Here is a 20,361-nt window from a genome sequence, read left to right as displayed (position 1 = left end):
ACTCTGAGAGCTGCAGAGGAAGTGTGTGAAGTTCAGAGTTGATCCTGAATGTGTGCAGCACAGAAACACAAACCTTTTATCTTATATTTTATACTGACTGTTCAATTCTAATTGGTCAGGATAAATAACATGTCAGTTAAAGCATTATGTTTAATTCAGGGTGAGGATGTTTCTCTTCTAATGTCTTTCCAGTTTGTTGTCTTCTTTATGTTTCAGTTTGTGAATTTTTATTGGAGATCTCAAGGATTTCCACACACACAAAAAATAACTTTTCACAAAATTGGTAATACACATGTTTAACATTACAGAGTGAAGCAAACATTTTGACATTTTGTCCCAGTAGCAAAACTACAGTTGTAAATGATAAAATCAACGCTTGCTGAATTCCATTTAGAGCCATTGTTACTGTAATGTTGCTGACAAGTGCTTAATTTTAGTCTTCAGTTTCTAAACTGAACCTGTGAAGAGCATAAATCTGAGGTTCATAAGAGACACTAATAGAGCATCAGAGAGAGCTGAGAATCAGCTGAACACTCTCATAAAACCAGAATGTCCTGAGTTATCCGACTCAAGTTGGAATAAGTAGAATCTTAAAGGAATTGGCTGCAAATTTACACTATAATTATTCCAAAATCAAAAGCTTGTGCTCCTAAAAAGATTTTGAAGAGCACAAAACTCCACTTTGGAAGATCAATAATATCTGTATTACCGTGAATCAGGTCAATATTTTTTGTCACCTATTTGGTTTATTTAAACAACATAATACAATTTTATCACTTACTTTACAATGTCTTTCCTCTCATGGCCATGATTTGTAAATCTGGTGTTGTGCAGCGGGAGCTCCTCCGGGTGTCAGGCCGCCTGTCTCCACATGGTGGCAGTATTGCACCGAGCAGCTGAGTGCTGCTGAGAAAGAGGAAGTCTCACCATAACTGGAGCTGCAGATGTGGAGGGAGACCAAAGGCACTGTATCTGTTTGTCGTGCAGCACACAGTGTGTTAGACTGTTGGACAGCGACCCCTAGAGGCGGCAGTGGTTATTGCAGTCGGGATACCAACAAACTTGTTGACGATTTATTTATTCCTTTAGCCTTGCCCTGTCTTGAGGAGGAGTCATTTAAAAGTCAGGACTCCAGTGATGGCCGGGGGTGTGGTTGATATACAAACAAATAAAGGCGGGCCCCCAAATACAGGCTGGGGAAAAACCAAGGACGGATAAACATGCCAGTTGAGCATAATGTACATTTCTACCACTTTAATTGAATAAATTCAACAATATAATCATGGATTTTTCAACACTTTGATGTTCTGGATTACACTTTAAAGGGTCTGATTCATTCATGCTGATCCACTTTACTTTGTCGTCCTTTAATCCAGTCTGCCTGCAAATGTTTCACAATAAAAGCCCTGTTAAGAAATGGAAGGTTTCTGTCCACTTTAATTTGAAAGATTTACAGGAGGTGTTGAGTTTGTATTAACACCATGCAGGAACTTTTAAAGGGCTGGAGTGAATCAAAATGAGGCTTCTTACTGAAATATGACCAATTATACAGAAACATAAATAAAAATAAAGAACTGGCTCAAATAAAGGCCTGTGACCTTCTGTTTAGGTAAAAAAGAAAAAAAAGGTCCAGTCACTATTTGAGGAAATACAGTATGTAAATATTTTCTTGCATTTTCTTACTTTTTACCAAAGAAATTAGGTTTCTGTCATTTTCAGTTCAAAGAGCTACAATATATTTAATAACATTTAATGTGCTGGGAGTAAAAACCATTCATCTTTCTCAACTTGTCATCAAGATACATTTTAGATCCCACATCGATCTTGAGAATAAACGTCTTGAGAATAAATTTAAATTGTGAAAAATTCGAAAATCTATATAAAAATAATATTTTAAAAGAATCACAAATTGACACATATTTATTTCAAATTCCAATGGCTTTATTTTATGTATATAGATTTGTATATATTTATATATATTTATATATTATATATATATATACTTATGTAACAACTTTTACTCAGTTGCTTGATTATCATCTTTTGTTCAGCTTAAGTTCAAACGACATGACACTAAGACCAAAGCATTCCACATGATCATATCTTACAAAAGAGTAAAGAAAACAACATGTGTGTGTGTGCACCTGTTGTACATACGCGCACACACACGCACACACACACACACACACACACACACACACACACACACACACACACACTCACATACATCAATGTACAGGTATCGTGGTTCTGTTTGTAGAAGGAACTGAAAAATAAAAAGCAGATAAAGACGGAGACAGAGTGAGAGGGAGAGAAAGTGAGAAACCAAATGAACCACTGGAGCCGAACTGGAGGATTCTGTTGCATAGATCGAAGCAAACAGGAGGAGGATGTTCGATAGAGACAGACAGGATGAGAGCGAACGAGGGAGAAGGTGACACCCACCCACACACACACACACACACACACACACACACACACACACTGAGGAATCACACCCTCACCGAGCACCCAGCAGCCCGGCTGACACCAACAACAGCACACACACACACACACACACACACAGCAAACACACAAACCAACACACACACACACACATACAGGGAAGCACAGGAAGTTTTTATTTTGGCTCACAAACAAATCACTGCTGAGGCTCACAATCAGCCACACAGGACCCAAGATACAACTGAAGACACTGAGGTCACATCCTCTGTATTTCAGCAACGAGCAGAGCGTTCAACATGCGAAGATGCTATCGATGGCATGCTGACATCTGCTAATTAGCCCTGGACAAACTAAGTGAGCTGAGGCTGATTGGAATGTCGTTTTGCAGGTATTTGATTATAAACCAAAATACTGGATGAATTAAATCTTGACCTGATGATGGCACTATATGCATCCTCAAGGCTGTTACAGTTCATTAACAGGGGGGACATGAGTGTGTGTTGTTGAGACATGTTGATGTTGATGTTGAGACGTTTCACTCACAACCCAAAATGTGAACTGAAGGAAAACACTGAGGATCACCAAAGTCATTAGGATTCGTCCTCTGACAACCACGAGTGTTTGTGCCAAATTTAATGTCAATCCATCCAATAAGAGGAGCGACACACCAATGCTGCATTCATGTCATTTGGGACGGATGGTAGCATTTGAAAATATTCTTGTACATTAACAACACAGCATTAAAACACTATGTCCATTAAATTTAGGTTTAATCACCTTGAACAAAGGAGATTGGATAAAATGAAGCTTCCTCATCTTTGTTTATTTTCCCATGAAATTTGGCGCCAGACTCATTATCAGAGTCATTTCGACTCGGATGTTTACGTGAACTAGGAAACTAGTAATTATGGTAATTCTGGTATGACATGAACGTAGCACAGTGCTGGTACTTTTAGACTCATATAGACTACAGTATGTGAATCTGACTACAAAAATAATTCATTTAGTATGTCCTCGCAAGAGATGTGTTGGTGGCAACATGGAGAAGGCTTTGAAACAGCATTTAGACAGAAAATATATACAGTAAATAATCAACAAGAATCCAGGCTGATTTACCAAACTATTCATCTCTACTTGCTCTGTGCACTTTAACGTGAGCACAAAGAGCAACATCCACCTCCACTTTAATGCTGTCAACATTTCAGTTTCTACAACCTGATAAAAAATAAATGTCTGAGCAGGTGTGTAAAATATATATATAAATATATCTTTCTTTCTTGTTAACGTGGATTTAAAACGGACAGTCTGACGCTTTATGAAATCCTCTTGTTTTCTGTCGTCTCCAGGTGAGCACAAAGACTGGGAGCAGAGGTCATCACAACAAACAAGAAGACTGGTCTCAACCATCAGACTGACACTGACGTGAACTGGAGCCCGACTGATACCGATGGAAAGTATAAACGTGAACATAGAGATCCCATGAGTCTGGAGCTTTGACCAGCAAGGAGAGGCACATTCAACCACTGGTAAAATGGTTGGTCAAAATAGTAATTTAGTTTATTGTTGATCAATTAATCTGCAGCTATTTTAACAGTTAATCAATGTGACATCCTTTGATCTCTAAATCTCTGAATCTGAACACGTCAGCTTGGGTGCTGGGAAATTATAACAAGCATTTTCCACTATTTTCTGATATTTTATGGATGAAACAATATATTGATCAATCAAAAACATGAAACAGAATAAACAGCAGATTAATTGATATTAAGAATAATCCTTAGTTGCAACATTTTTACGGTTGAAAAATAAACTTGAGAAAGATAAAATCGGCTGATATATCGGTCGGGCTCGAACATGGACACAGACGTTTAACAGGTGAGTAACACACCCCCCCCCCCCCCCCCCCCCCCACCGACCCCGCCGGTGGAGGGAAGCAGGAGGATAGTGGATCAATGGATGTGATGAGATGATGACACCTGCAGAGCAGAAGCCTACCTGAACCACATGCTGAATGTTTCAGGCCTGTTAACTGTCATCTCTCCCTCCTCCTCTCACTGCACAGATGAGTGGGTGATGAGTTCAGGAGAGTCTGTAAATCTGAGTGTTTGTGCATGTGTGTGTGTGTGTGTGTGTGGTGGATGGACAGGAGGTGGATGAGCAGACAGATCTGTAAACTGTTTAGTTTGATAAGTGAGATGATGGAAACAAAAAGAAGAATCTTCATCTTTCATTAAATCCATCCGTCTGACGTCACACAGTTTTAATTTCCTCAGTGTGTTTCACCTCAGTGCAAATACACGTGTCTGTCTGTGTGTTGTGTTGTGATGTGTCTGGGGCGAGTGTTTGAGATTTCATTTGGAAAACACGTCAACATTTGGGATGTTTCATTCCATACTAAAACATGCAGAACACAGAACATTGAACACATATACTGAACAGTTAGTTTTATCCAAATGCAGTTACTCTTTTTTTATATATATATCTCTTTTCAAGTGGCTTTAGGCTACACAGAACACGACAGAACCAATCGCACCAGGTTGGACATATTGCTTTAAACCACCAATTTTGTATATATGTCATGCATGCCACATAGATGATATTATGTTTATACAAAAATAACACCAACGCCTATTACTGTGTATCATAGTAATTACAGAAAACAAATCTTTTTCAGTCTTTTTTGCAATGAAGTTCAACTGAGAAACCATATATATATATATATCTATGTATTTATATCTAATATATATGTATATATAAATATATATATATATATACACATATATACTTGATATAAATGCATAGATACATTATATAAATATATAGATATATATGTTGAGTGGTTATGACTTTTCCATCTGTAATATTCCAGTTCGTTTGAACCATTTTTTTTATTTGTGAATTTTTAAGTGGATGTGAAGGTTCTCCAAAGATTTCCTTTAATATCCAACTACAGGAAGCTGTTCTGAGAAAGGCAGCGCTCTGAAGAGGAAGCAACACAGTCAAAATGCAACAATGGCTGGATAAGAAGCGAGTTCCTTCTCCACACTGAAGTCCTAAAGGAAAACTGTGGCAAACTGAGATCTGAGATTCTCCAAAAAAAATATGAGCCTTCAGAAAAACTAAAAACCAGGTGGAGATTTTCAGTCCGATTGCTGAGTCTCGTCCTCAACTGTTTTGTTTTTTTTAATTTGTGACGTGGCTGAAACCAGAAGCACAAACAGGTCTGGAGCGTCTCTGATGGTGGGACTGTACCGTGCACCTGGTATGAGACGTGAGGGCAACCAGTCCAACAGACGACCACCACACTGAGGCAGAGGGACAATCTCATCCAGGTTGGGGGGGTGGGGGGGGTTTGAGGGGTGCGGGGGGGGGGGGGGGGGGGGGGGTCATGTGACTGCAAACTAAACACACTTGTGCAGAAGAAGTAAATAAAAGAAAACGGCTTTGGCAGAACACTCTTAAAGCTTTGCTGGGCGATGATTGGCTGATTGCCCCCTCTCCCATTTCCTGTCAGCGACACAGAAAGCAGGTACACTTCATTCACTTATATGACAATATTTACATCGTACTGACTGCAGGAGCACAGGTGTCCTGTCAGGTTCAGCAGTAGAAACAAAACAAAGAGGAAACGCTGTCATCGTTGGGAAGGTGTGTCTCGTTTACAGCTAAAGGACACACGGCAGGAAGAGGAAGTGATGTCACGAGCACTTTGCCAGTCCTGCTCTCGGCGGGGGATGAAATGTTTCTGAAGCCGTCAGTCGTATAAAATGGTGATGACATCGCAGCTGTGTCCCATCACAGGCCCCGCCTCCTTAATGGTCCAAATTTCATGACCAAAGTAAAAATCGGGAATGAAGCTGAGAACTGTGGCGTCTGTCTTTGGCCCGAATCATACGACACAACCTGTGGTCCAGGGCCGGCCCTAAGCATTTTTTGAGCCCTAGTCAAGATTAGACCCCCCCCCCGACCCCCTCCTCACCCTCCAGGAACGTCTTGGCTACTAACAACCAAGATCTGACCTGGGACCCAGTCAGGCACAAATTACATTCAGTCTAATCACGCTGGGTAGGGGCCTGTTTGGACTAACCGGGTCTAACTGTCTTTGAGTCTGAGCCCACAGACGTTCAATGGTATTAAGATCATTTTATCCTTAAGCTGCTGTTTATACTGGAGCAGGACACGTGGTGAAGGCCTCTGCAGGACGCACGGCGAGGCTTTTATGCCCCTTTTGTTCTCCGTCACAGTATTTTTACAGTGAAGAAGTAAAACTTAAACAAGTGCGTACCTGTGGCGGTTTAACTTTTAGCACATCCATTTTGAAATGAACCTAATCTCAAGCTGGGAGCCGCATCACTGCGCCCCACGATCCCTTGTAGACAGAGCAAAAGGTGCAATGACGCCACTCTTTGCACAGGACGCTGCATCAAGTATAAATAAAGACAACACCCAGGTCTGTGTAAAAAAACTAAACAAAAAAACTTGATTTACACACATTGGGTCCAGGCAGGTTTTTTTTTAATGGGTCCATTACAAAAACCTCTAAGCTGGGAGGGGCGGGGCAAAACAACTCATTGGTTTATTTAATGATTCGGGCCGGCTCTGCTCTGGTCGTCAGGTTACTTTCTCAGTTTTGATCTGTCTGAGGTGAGGACACGTCTTCATAGGACACGGCCACGTGCAGGAGGCGGAGCCTGAAGTGGGACACAGCTTTGATCCTCTTTAAAGTCGTCAGCTCCAACAACAGCCAGTTGGTAAACAGCATCAATCCACTCATTCAAAGAAATCAGTTGTAGTAGCTTAAAAGTACAGAAACAAAGAAACCCAGAGGTTGGATAAATAATTATACACTCCCATTTAATGTTTGATACAGTTAGCTGTATTCACGTTGCATTTGCTTTAACTCTAATGGAGTTGGATAACTGCGAAAATCACATAGCGTGTAGTGTGTCACAACATCTTAGATAAAGTGGATATACTCATGTAAAAGGGGGCTGATGAGACTAGATTGTTGAGATTCCAATTGAACGGCCAACAGGAAGTAAACAAGTCACTGCAGGTTTCTGAGCCCTAACATCAGGTGACCAAGACGACACACGTGGCATAAATATTTAGAGAGCTGTAAAAAGACAGAGTCCACGGTAGATTCATCTCATTCATGTACTGTACTGTCACCAAACTCTTCAGCCTATACATATATATTCATATATCTCCAAAATATTAAAAAGTACTTAATATAAAAATACAGAAGAATTGTAAAAAAATGAGCAAAACATTGAATTTTATATGAAAACCATGCAAGAAAGATTCCCCATTTAGTTAAATAGTAACTCTAAGATTCAGGAAAGCAAGGGAATGAAAGGGAAGTGGTCGGATGAGAGAAGCGCAGGCGAACTGCCACCCACTCGCTTTTCATGTAAACATTGTAGAGGTCCTTTAAACTTGGTTCGGCAGTGACGACTGAAGATTTTCTCCTTGCTTTTTGGTCATGTTTGGAGTAAAGGGCCAGGGGAGGGGAGGGGAGGGGAGGCGGTGGGGGTGGAGTGGGGGGGGGGTGGGGGATGGGGCGGTTTCAAGGGTGAGAAAGTCCAAAGGAAACCTCAATAACAATGAGATAAAAAACAATACAGACAACCTATAAAATATGGCTCTGAGTTACATAGAAAAAGCTCATCAGAGGGGAGAGGAAGAACCTAGTCATGACAAAAAGTTGGAAATATGGCAGTAGTAGCACATTACTTCAATAACGTGTCCTAGTTCATAGATCGGTTGATGGCTGCTAGTCAGACTAAGAGAGGGGATTAGACACATCGCTGCTTCTGATTGGAGGATGATTCCTTCTTCTTTTAAGACAGTAATCTGCGGACAACGGCAGGCAGGAAGTGCTGAGCGGCAGCAGGGACACACAGTGGATTTATCTCTACGTAAAACCTCAGCGTGGCCGCCACACACTGACGTCTGTTAATCAAACACAGCAGAGCAAGAGAGGGATGATGATGACCGAACACCTCCTCTGCTGCTGGCTGCGGGATGTCACTGACAGCTGATTTATTCTCTGCTCATAAAATCTGACAAACAAGGGAAACAGAAATCAGAAGTGGAACTAAGATTTGTCTTCAACACAGACCGACAATCCAGACCCCGTTCAGAGAGACATTCACTTCCTGTCTGTTAAACTGAACACACCTGCACTGACACAAATAGACTCATCGATACTATGGTCCTTCCTGTGTTGCTGCACATTCAGACTCAACATGGATCAAATTTGAGAGGTGGGTGGGGACTTGTGAGATGTGAACTTGATCTAGGCTGAACAAACTTGCAAACTTTAGTGAAAACTTGTTAATCCCGAGAATGTACAGAGATGTGCGGAGAAGTCGAGAATCTCGAGGATAATAACAGAAGAAGAAAAGCTCCTGTTAGGCTTTGACATCAATCCGACTCATTGAAATTCAACAGCAGGGGTAAGCTTGAGTTTCTGCAGTAATGAGGACAGTGTACAGAACTGACCTGTAACCTCACCTACAGCCTCTGAGATTGCGGATACAGGCAGCTGAAATGAGTTTTCCTCTGCAGAGCGTCTGGGCTCAGCCTTGCAGGCAGGGTGAGGAGCTCAGACATGCAGGAAGAGCTCGGAGGAGACCTGCTGCTCCTTTGCGCTGATGCGGTTTACCGCCCGATCAGGGCGCCCCCTTGTGGACGTGTTCTGCGCACGCACATCTGGGAGGACACGCCCGGCTGCTGTTAGAAGACACTGCAGGGATTATTACATTCCACCTGGTCTGGAGACACTTCTGGACGGGAAGGACGTTACTGGGGGGGAAGACGAGCTGGGTTGGGGCTACCCTGTCCTAGACGAGTGGTGGCGCATGGCGGGGGCAGTGGTTAGCGTGGTCCCAATGTCACAAAAATCACAATGTCATGGTCGAAGGTTGGAATGTGTCAATTCTGATTGGTTGCCACACTTCAACAGGGTGGGTCTTTTCTAACAAGAGCCTGTCAGGAGGGACGAAATGTATCTGTATCTGTCAGTGTATCTGTTAACCTAGTTCAGTGCACAGTCGCCCAGTGAGGAGAGGGCCGGTCTGAGCAGGGAGGGGCTCTAGGACCTCACAGACCTGCATGGGTATTTATGGGTGAACCCCTTAGTCATGATCTGCAAAATCTAGGAGCACATGGACTGTACGCAGACACCGACTGCTCTGCTGTCAAGTACAACAGGGCTCTAACAGCCCTGCTACAGTTTCCTCTGTGTTTGCTGAGTATTGATGAGTTTGTCTCAGTCCTGTTGCGGTAACATGATGTTCAGTCCTACACACAGGAAGTTCACGGCGCTCCGAGCAGGCGCTGCTGCACACCAACACACACAGATGGTTGTCTAAACAGAATCCCAAATATTCATTCCTAAGTTTTCATGCGACTCAACACGAATGAAACATAACATGCATCCTACTAGAGGGCGAGTACGAGCCACGCTCCTGTTTCCTATCGACACTGTGGGTGTACCGGGGGAGGGTCTGAGAGAACCGCTGCATGAGATGAGGTCAGACTCCCACTGAGCAGAAAGCGAGCCCTCTCTGGACGCCGCTATGTTCGATATTTTTGAGTAGTAAACATTCTGTCTTTCCACATGCAACACAGCAGCTAAAAAGAAAAACCAACACATACAGACACGATAAAGGGAAGAACATTTTTTTTTTTTAAACAGTTGAACCTTGAAGACTGTAGTGTCACACTCACAAGACATTCTCAGGAGTTTGAATCAACTATCAATTAACATTCGTTAGAGGTTTTAAAAACATAATTGCTAAACATCTAAAAAAAAAAAAAAAAGAAAGAAAACAAAAGAAAACAAACAAAAAAAAGGTTACATTTTTGCATTTGCCTAAAAATCTTCTGATCACCAAACCCGGCTGTTAGCTGTGTAGAAGAGCGGAAGCGTATGTACATGAGAATCACTGCACTCTTTGAAAAGTTCGGTGCTGTTTTTGAGAACGTTACGCAGGAATGAAGCGAGTACAGAACAAAGACATGCTGCTGCGAGTCCCACAAGGATCGAACCCAAAATGGTTTAAAAGCTTTTCAAAAGGATTATCAAGTAAAAAATATACACGGATGGACAAAAGAACAGGCCTTCCAAACTTACAGGCAGAACAACGCCACAGTCAGTATGAAAAACACAACGTGGCAGGAATAATTGAGAGGGGGGGGGGGGCGCGAAGACGATGTGAAGCATGTGTGCGTGCAGAATGAGGGGATGAGCAGAGTGATGACTTCCCCCCTCAGTGCGACAGTTCAGTTGGTGGAATGACACATAGGATGTTGATGAGGAAGAATGAGGAGGAGGAGGGAGGAGGAGCAGCTCAGATGGATGACTCGCGGCTGTGGGGGAAGACGCTGGGTGGCTCTCCTCCTCCCCTCGCCCCAGAGGAGGCACTGGGGAGGGGGTCGATCTCATCTCCGGTCTCCTCGATGGGGGGGATGCGAGCCTCCTCCTCGGACAGGGGGACGAACTCGGGATGGGCCATGAAGCTGTGGATGGAGCTACGGGACTCTGGGCTCTCCAGCCCCTCGTACAGGGAGCTACGGAACGCGTTGACCACCTTAATCTGAAACAGAACAAGAAAAGGCAAGTCAGAGGACGAGCAGGGGAGCAGACACAAGGCGTGATGTCAAACAGGCAGCAGGGACTGATGGGACACGCGGTGGCTGGTGTGTCTGAATCTGGGCAGGGAGGTGCAAAACCACGAAACACAACGTGGACAAGTGAAACAGAGGTTGGCTGGATGTGAACATGGTGGGAAAACTGAAAGATATTCACAACACATCAACACAAAAGGTCAAAAAAAAAAAAAGAAAAAAAGGTCAATGTGATGTTGGAGGCAGCTGCAACAAAAGATCCACAAAGAGGCGGCTGAATGTGGAGTGGCGTCGAAACACAACCGCTATAATACACACACATACACTTTTCACACACGCGCACACACATATACACACACACTTTTTTTTTAATCTGTGGTGGGGGTTACATCCTGTACACTGACTGACTTTTACAATCCCATTTTATATTTATAATCCCAAATTTTAATATTTAAATTCCACACTGATACACTGAGTCCGACAATATGCCACAACAACTCTCACTCTTCTGGTTCCAGGCTTTCCGCCACATCTCTGAACCCGGCTGCAGGGATTTGCTCCATGCTCAGCCACAAGAGCATCAGTGCGGTCCAACACTGATGCTGGGTGATAAGTTCTGGCTCACAGTCGCCGTTCCAACTCATCCCGAATGTGTCGGGTGGGGCTGAGGTCAGGGTTCTGCGCAGGCCAGTTAAATTCTTACACAACAAACTGTGAAAAAACTATTTCTTAATGGATCTGACTTTGCGCTCGGGGACATTGCTATGTTGAAACAGGAAAGGGCTTTCCCCAAACTGTTTCCAGAAAGCTGTAAACACACTATTGTCTAAGAAATGATAGTATAAAGATTTCCCTTGATTTGGTTTGAGAACCCAGGAAAAACACACCCAGACCCAGAGTACTCTCAAGCATGTGGACGGGGTGTTTTCTTTTTTCTTTGAAATGTATTAATGTATTAATTGCGTGTTAAACACTTTCACACACGTTATTATAGTGGAGACCCTCTACATGACAGGGCCACAAGATTATCAAATAATGCTGGACCTGTCTTTGTTGATTCACCAACAAATCTGCAATTAATGACATTTCAATGAGTAAATAAATGTGTATAAATATAATAAACAACTGGCATGCCTAGATCTAGATCTAGATCTACCTCGGGAGGTCCACAGGGTTGCAAGGATGGACGGCGCTGTCCTAAGAGGGGACACAAGTCCTCATGTGCAATCAGGTTTGTGATTAACGCAATGAACATGAACGTCAAAGCTTTTTGGCACCAAAAGAAATGAATATCAAAACCAAACAAAAGAACCAAAAACTGCAGAGTCCGATTTTGTAGAAAGTGAAGTTAGGACCTGTATTTCATATCATAGTCTGACTGATCAGAGGGAACACGAGTCCCCACAATGCAATGAACACCCAGCAAACACTAGGTCTGGGTACCGAACCTCTAAACAATCTCCTGTCCCAGTAAACAACACACACACTCACTTGGGAAAAACAACAAACACATGCACACTGTAAAGTATTTATAATCACATTCAGAGCCAGAATCATTTTGTCCTCTAGCTGCTCTCTTCTCGCTGCCTAAAGTCACAGCCTCTGTGATGAATCCACAGAGGCTGCAGCTGATCACACTGATTTATACGCACCAGCAGACACTCTTCATTATAATTAATAACCCTGCAGTTCAAAGCTCTCTATTACTGAACCACAGGAGAGCTGCAGGCTGAACACTGCAGCTTTACATGCAACAGTCACAGTCTCTCACACACACACACACACACACACACACACACACACACACACACACACACACACACACACACACACACTCTCACACACACACACACACACACACACACACACACACACACACACACACACACACACACACACACACACACACACACACACAAGTTAAAAAGCTCTTGGCTGCTAAACCATGAGAGACTTGCTGAGCCTGACAGATTTAACCCTGCTCAGGATTAACCCATAAAATTATCTTGGTGCCCAGGCTGTCGCCTCCGAGGAAAAGAGTGAGAGAGAGAAAAAAAAAACAACAAAGAAAATAGGACAGGGATTTTTTTTTCTCTGTCACGAATAAGAAGGATTCACAGCTTCCTTCTCTTCTCATTGGCCACGTGTGCCAACAGTTGTTATCTGTCATCGACTCGTCAGGCAGCAAGTCGCATCAGGGTTCATGGCTGCACGTCCACAACATGCAGGAGGAGCGGCAGCAGGCTGAGAGGGGGCTGATGACAAGAATTAAAAACCCAGAGATATCGAGATGGAGAAAAAGCTGCAGCAGAGGAAGGTGAAGCAGGAAGCACGTGGAAACCGAGTAAGAGATGGAAACACAGATCAGGTTGTCTGCAAGCTCCAGAGTTTTTAGATGGTTAAGCTGAATATATTCTATATTTTTCTAACTGTCTCCCGTGTCCCATGTACGACACACAGCCCCAGTCCCATGCATCTCTACTGAAGATGTCAAAATACCTCATTTATAAAAAGGCTCAGTAATTTCCTAAAACAATAGGTTTTTATATTTCTGTCTGTGTATGGATTAAATAAGATACAATATTAGTTTTTAATTGGTGAGCTTTAGTCGTGTAGGTAGATGTGCTGTATTTTCCCCCTCCCTACAGTCTTCATGCTAAGCTAGGCTAACCACATCCAGTTTAGTTTCTGTCCTATGTTCCTGTCAGGAGTCATGCTACTATCACGTTTTCTCAGTCAGTTATTAATAATAACAGCTCAGATAATCTTTGAGATTCGTCAGACTAGTGGAGGACGTGCAGACACCTGCTGATGGACTTAGTGGGTGAGTCATGCAGCGTTCAGTGTTTCATGCAGCTCAAACAGAGAAAAAGAGACAGAGTCCAGCCGCGTGAAGCGTGGTGTTAGCTGGCCTCCGGTCACCGACTCACTGCCTGCAGTAGAGGAAGAAGCAGCAGCGGCAGGGGGTGGAGCCCCGGCCGAGTTGGTGAGAGAAGAGGAGGAGCTAAGTCCTACGTGGGTGGGGCTAGAGAGAGTTTTGGCGGCAGTGGCGTCATTGTGCTGGCTGACGACGGACGGCTGGCGGCGCAGGGCACCTGGCACCGCCGCCTGGCCTGTCTGGAAGGTATAGACCACATCCATCTGAAGGAAGGACAGCCACAACACACCGTTAGACAGCAGAGACAGAGACAGAGCAAGGAGACAGGACAGGAGAGAGGAAACAAGGAGATAGGAAAGACTTCTGGAGAGGTTAGAGAAAGTTTTAAAGATGCTGCGAACTAAAGTTTGTGTTTATGGTTTTAAGTTTCATGTCTACAGTGCAACAAACACCGGACAGACAGAAGAGGAGGTCCGGGTGCAGTAGCTGGGACGAGCCTGTCCGGAGAGTGAATGTGATAAAACTGATGTTGTTCTACTGACTAGCGTTAATGGAAAGGTGTCCGAGGAGTTGATGTGCACCTGTGATGACGACATAGGTGTGGGCACTGCTGCCTTTAGCTTTGCTTCTCCAAACACAAATGGTCAACCAAACGTTTAAGAAGAGGATCAGCTCAACCGAAACCGTCTTCTCTTTGACGGGGTGTCAAACCTCAGCACGTTTTTGCTGCAGAGGCTTAAATGTGTCTTTGCACGATTGTAAGGTTGGTATTGAACCCTTCAGTGCACATTGAAGCTGGAGTCTCCTGAAGCGATGCAGCTCCACGGGCTCTACTGAGGGGCTCGTCTGCAGCTTTTTGACTGGCAGCTTGAGAAAGCAAATGCACTCATTAGCTTTTGTTTGTGGCAGAGAGAAGAAATATGAAATAATTACAGAGAGATTCTGATTTCTTTTGAAAGGATTATTGCACTGGTTTTTCTCGACACATTTTAACCCATTTACCGAAAAAATATCATCTGTTTTTATCCCATCTTCCAATGAGATAAACACAGGCGATCTGTTCTACAGCAGAGAGAAATATCATCGAGCTGACAAAAGAGGACGGAGAGAGGAAGAAGAACATGAGACAGAAACAAAAGGAAGAAGAGGATGATGGAGAGATCAGGATGGAGGAGAGGTTTTAGGAGTGAGGAGCAAAGTTTGAGAGAGAAAGCTGTCATTTAGTTAGCGAAAGACAAAATGTGAAAATCCAGAAGAAGCTCTGATAGAACGAAGGGATGAAAGAAGAAACAACAATGAATAAAGAGCTTTTGAATCAGGCTGAAAGCACTTTGAGAGAGAAGGAGTGCAGACAGGAGAAAGAGGAGAAAATGTGTCACTTGGAATGACTGATAAAGTTTCAGCAGTGAGTGCTGCTGCTTGTACCAATTATTCCCCCACTGTGTTTGACTGTCGAGGCGTTGAGCGGCACAACGCTGCCCACCAGGATTAGAGAGGAGGAGGACGGGAAGAGGAGCAGGGAAAGATAAGAACCTAATTAGCTTGCAGCCTTTCGTTGCCTCCCCCTCCATCCCCTCATCCTCCCATCCCCGGAGGATGACAGACTGATATTACAGATACACAGGCATGAAGAGAAAAGAGAGAGCTTCCTCTTTTCTCTACAGCATGTCTGATGGTGGAGAGACTGAAGAGGACGAGAGCTTTGTTTCGCTTCCCTCTGTCACGACGCTCCGCTGCTTCATGGAGGCCAGGTGAAGGTTGTCATCACGCACCTGTCCGCACATTTAGTAGCTTTTCTCGAGCTTTCGATCACATCGCATGATCTTAACCGGCAGATGGACTTTGTCACGTAGTCATGGAATTGTAGATGTTCAGATTTAGATTTCGCATCCAGCTATTAAAGATGGTTTTTCTCAACGACCGTGTCCAAGATCAAGAACGGTTTGACTTGTTGAAAAGTTCATGACACAACGTGATTATTGCCGGAACGAAAAGAAAGAACAGATACAGCTGGTTGTTTACTGGAGAGGAAACATCTGAATATTAAAACACATGAAAAGCCTGATGTTATGTCTGTTAGTTTGAGTCTTTGAGGCTTTTCAGAAAAAAGTGTGAAGGTCAAACTGAAAAACTCAAGACAACAAAGAAGAAGATATATGTCATTATTAATTCAGATGTCTTTACCCTCCAGCCACAATAAGCTGAAGTTAGTCCACTGCTGAGAGGAAGACACATGACCTCTCTGAGTATGTGTGTGTGTGTGTGTGTGTGTGTGTGTGTGTGTGTGTGTGTGTGTGTGTGTGTGTGTGTGAATGTGTGGAAGCAGAGCGTTGGCTGCTGTTACTACAGGTGGGTGTTAGCATAGAGGCTAATGAAGCCCACAGGGACTGAATGGGACTGCCTGTGGACATTGTGATGCTCAGCGAGTGTTGATCCATCTTGTAGGTGGAAGGTAGGAGGAAGTCCTCGACTGTGAGATGAGTCACTGGTGCAGCTGTTTACCACCGACACTCGTCAGGTTTCCATCTGAATTTAATGCAAATTTTAATATATAATTTTATTTGACTAATTGTTTGGTTCATTGAGATAAACAGTTGGTGGCGCCAGTTCTCCAGCCAGGTGTCGTTTGGAAAACCATGTCAAGAACATGATGGAAATATGTTTCAGGTATTAACTCCTCATCGCTTTACAAAGATCTGATGATTTTGTTCGTCTTAAACCCCTAAGCGTTTCGCTTTTATCGATACACCAACTTTTCCACTTCAGCCAAGTGTAAAAACTCTTTAAACCTTTCAACTCATTTTAGAATTTAGTGTGTTTACGCTCACGGATTGAAAATGTGCATAGAAACAGCAGGATGGAAACATAGTTAGTGACTAATGAAAATATCCGATATGCAAAGTGTTTAGTCCCACGCTGGTTACCGTCTTTAATTTCTGTATTTTAATGAAGTGGTTCTGTGCTGGAGCTCAGCAGCAGAGTGTGAAATTAAGTGGACAACAGCTACAGTGTGTGTGTGTGTGTGTGTGTGTGTGTGTGTGTGTGTGTGTGTGTGTGTGTGTGTGTGTGCTAAATTTCCAGTTTTACCTCCGCACACTCCTCTGGGTTTTAAAGCCTTTCCAACAAGAAATGTAGAAGACAGTTTTTGCCATCAGCTGCTGCTTTTATCTACGACTCTGATCACCTGAACCAAAATGTAAATATATAAAGTTGTTGGGCTCCACTTGACGTCTGACCTCAGACAGGTCAGAGTGGAGTAGCTCTCCATGGAAACGTTAAAGAGTTAAAATTAGCAAAGTACAGCAAAATCCATTCACATTAAAGTTTTCATTCAACCGCTGCCTCTAGTTTTCAGACGCATGAACTCGTCTACTGAGGTCTGTATGAAGATTATGTGTGTTCATTTTTCTCTCGACCATTGTCTCTGCGCTTGACTAATTGTTTCATAAAATCACAAACCAAATTAGCCCAGAGCTAATTAGCGCCACTCTCTTCTTACTGCGAACTCCAGTTTGAATCTGATTTGACTAAAATGAACTGCAGCTCATGTAAACTGTCAGAAACGTTTGGAGTGAATGAAGCGTTTTCTGATTGTCTTGATGAAACACAACGTCTCTGGTGGGACAGTTCGTCTCTGATTCAGCGGCTGTTTGGCGAGGAGGAAGAGGAGCCGCTGGATTTGGATTTTCTTTTTGATTTGCAAACGACAGAAGAGAAATTCACCTCAACAGCTTTAGATTTTTAAACAATAATTCACAAAACAACTGATCAAAACAAACTGTTTTCTTCCTGAGTCCTGTGTTACCACGGTAACTGATGTTTCCTGCAGCTCTGACAGAACAGTCATGTGATAATCTTCATAAACACCATCTTGATATCACTAAATATATAAACTTGATATCAGAAAAACCTTAAAACAAAAAGCAGAGTTAGCGATAAAGTTAGCCGTGGCGGTGTGACGGGAGTGTGGCGGCGAGGCCGAAGCCGTCGTACCTGCGTCTGGATGCGGTTCAGGCCTCTGAACCAGAGGATCTGGCCTCTCCTCAGCTCCATCTCGGCGTGGTCGATCTCGTCGGCGCCCTCCGTCAGCTCCTCCTCGTGGATCTCCTCCTTCGTGATGCCGTGACCCGCCTCCTTCAGGAACTTCAGGTGGTGAGTTGGGATGGCCGAGATCAGCTGAGTGTGACGGAAAAATATGTTTGTTAACGGGTTTTTATTTGGGTGGGGGGTTCAGAGGGCTGCCTCAAAAACTGATAAATCACATTTTAATGCTACAACAAATGACAGCATGTAAGTGAACGAGAAAGTGCTTTCAGACTTCTGGACCCCACTGTATATATTTATGATATAAGCTATTCATGGTTTTGCTGGTTTGTATCTAGTTGCATCATGGGAAATGTAGGAGTTTTGGGCGTTTGAGCAGAATATCTTGCACTCTGCTGTTTCAGTCATTATTTTAATCTGTCTGTGTTACATTACATTTCAGGAATGCCCCTTTAAACAGCAGAGATCAATATCATGAACAAAGTTTTTCCTTTCATAAAGTGGAAGTTTGACAACTTAATTTCTAATAAAACTGATGACAGTGAAATTCTAAAGTCAATAATTGTTTCATTACAAAATTCTCACTATTAACAAACATTTCTTAAAGTTGTGCTAAAGTTTTACAAGAACTAGTGAAAATATTTTGATTATTTTTGTGTGTAAATCACGTAAAATGTATTTTATCTATTTGCATTCATACTATTAATCACATCAACATCAGATGTGAAGGTGTACTGAATTTCTATCATATTGTGTCACCTGCTTTGTTGTAATGTTTTTGACGTGTTGTTTGTTCATTATTCAATTAAAAAGGCAGAAGGGAGACAGACCCAGCCTCCAGCTACAGCTGCACATCAGTTTTTTATACATCTGTCCCCCCCTCTCTCTCTCTCTCTCTCTCTCTCTCTCTCTCTCTAGAAGAAACAAAAGGCAATTTACCTCTGAAATAACTCACAGACCTGAGATCAGTTTGTTTCTGTCAGCATCTTTCTGTCTCTACCCTTCAGCTGAACTCATCAGGCTTCTTACAACTGAACTTTCCTTCCCGTGTGTATGAGAGTGTTCATGTTAACAGCATCTCACATGCGATGGCGTGTGCTTGTGTCTATCCACAGAGGGACTGACACGCTGGGTTTGTTTTTCGCCCGGCGCTCGTAAACAAGAGTCGCGCTGCTTTCATGTGCTGAGCTCATTACCATGGAGATGGTCGTGATGGCAACGCTGCAGCAGCGCGAGTGTGACAGGCAACAGTTTGCTGCCACAAAGCTCAATGTATCCACCTCTTCATCCCCTCAGTACTTGTTGTTCATTCTCGGAGCTCACACTGACACATCATGCTCAGTTCTGATGCTGTTTGATGAGACTAAAGGCACCTGTAGATCTGGCTCTGGTCTCACCTGTCCCCACAGCAGCTCTCCCACACCGATGAACACACACCACAGCCACTGGTCAATGGTCAGAGCCGTGCAGGAGAACGGCTTCCCTCCGAACTGAACGATGACGATCTGAGGAGGAGGAGAGATACGGGACGTGTTAGCTGTGTGAACTCTGGTGGAGCAGTCCTAAAGTGAAAGTCCGGTGATGTTAACCAGCAACTTGTTCCTCCAAACAGGTATTGTCTGTGTCTCCTAAACATGATTTATCTTGTTCCTCTGATGATGGTGATGATGATGGCGAGTTACCTGCAGGGCGAAGGTGCCCAGTACCACGCTGCAGAAGATGGGGTTCCTGTAGATGCCCTCGAACACGTTCCTCTCTCCGTGGATCTTCCTGGCATTGATTTCATTGAAGAGCTGCATCATGACAAACACGTTGAACACGATGGTGTAGTGTTCTGATGGCGGCGAGTGCAGGGGAGTGTTGCGGCCACTGTCGATGTCAAAAAACTTCTCACCTGAGAAACAACGCAGGAGAAGATCCGCAAAATAAATTTTTTTTTTTTTTTGGTCAGAAAACAATTTTTTTCCTTGTGAACGTCGGTTTAACTCACCAGCGAAGAGCAGGGTGAAGATGATGACGAGCTGGTACACGGCGTGGCCCAGGATGTTCTTCATCATGGTCCTAGAGATGAGCGGCTTGTCGCGGCCGTAGGGTTTACGTAGCAGCAGAGACTCGGTGGGCGGCTCGGTGGCCAGAGCGAGAGACGCCAGAGTGTCCATGATGAGGTTCACCCAGAGCATCTGGACGGCCTTCAAAGGGGAATCCTGCAGGAGGAGGAGGAAGAGGAGGAGGAGGAAGAGGTCAGACATTTAATTTACAGAAGGGAATATAGAAAAAAATAATAGGAAATGATCATCAACAACCAATAACACATCTCCATTTTGTTTCGATTTGTAGCATAACAGCAGTGTGTTGTC

General features: G+C 43.5%; 1 protein-coding gene across 7 annotated transcripts in view; it reads right to left on the bottom strand.

Annotated features, from left to right (window-relative positions):
* Positions 1-1,919: 1,919 nt before the first annotated feature.
* Positions 1,920-20,361, bottom strand: part of LOC130183558 (plasma membrane calcium-transporting ATPase 1-like) — a 91,809-nt gene continuing 73,367 nt past the window's right edge. For 4 of the 7 annotated variants that reach the window (XM_056399114.1, XM_056399149.1, XM_056399122.1 and 1 more), the window contains 5 exons: positions 19,995-20,208; positions 19,687-19,898; positions 19,402-19,509; positions 17,954-18,136; positions 1,920-11,051 (listed from right to left, as the gene is read on the bottom strand). In XM_056399114.1, the coding sequence (XP_056255089.1) occupies positions 10,806-11,051; positions 17,954-18,136; positions 19,402-19,509; positions 19,687-19,898; positions 19,995-20,208 (963 nt within the window). In that variant the 3' untranslated portion in view covers positions 1,920-10,805. Of the gene's footprint in view, positions 11,052-14,012; positions 14,224-17,953; positions 18,137-19,401; positions 19,510-19,686; positions 19,899-19,994; positions 20,209-20,361 lie in introns of all 7 variants that reach the window. The other 3 variants (XM_056399141.1, XM_056399157.1, XM_056399162.1) reach the window with 2 other exon arrangements.

This window comes from Seriola aureovittata, chromosome 2 (assembly GCF_021018895.1).
Source record: "Seriola aureovittata isolate HTS-2021-v1 ecotype China chromosome 2, ASM2101889v1, whole genome shotgun sequence".
NCBI lineage: Eukaryota > Metazoa > Chordata > Actinopteri > Carangiformes > Carangidae > Seriola > Seriola aureovittata.
This window is presented reverse-complemented; position numbering and strand designations above follow the sequence as displayed.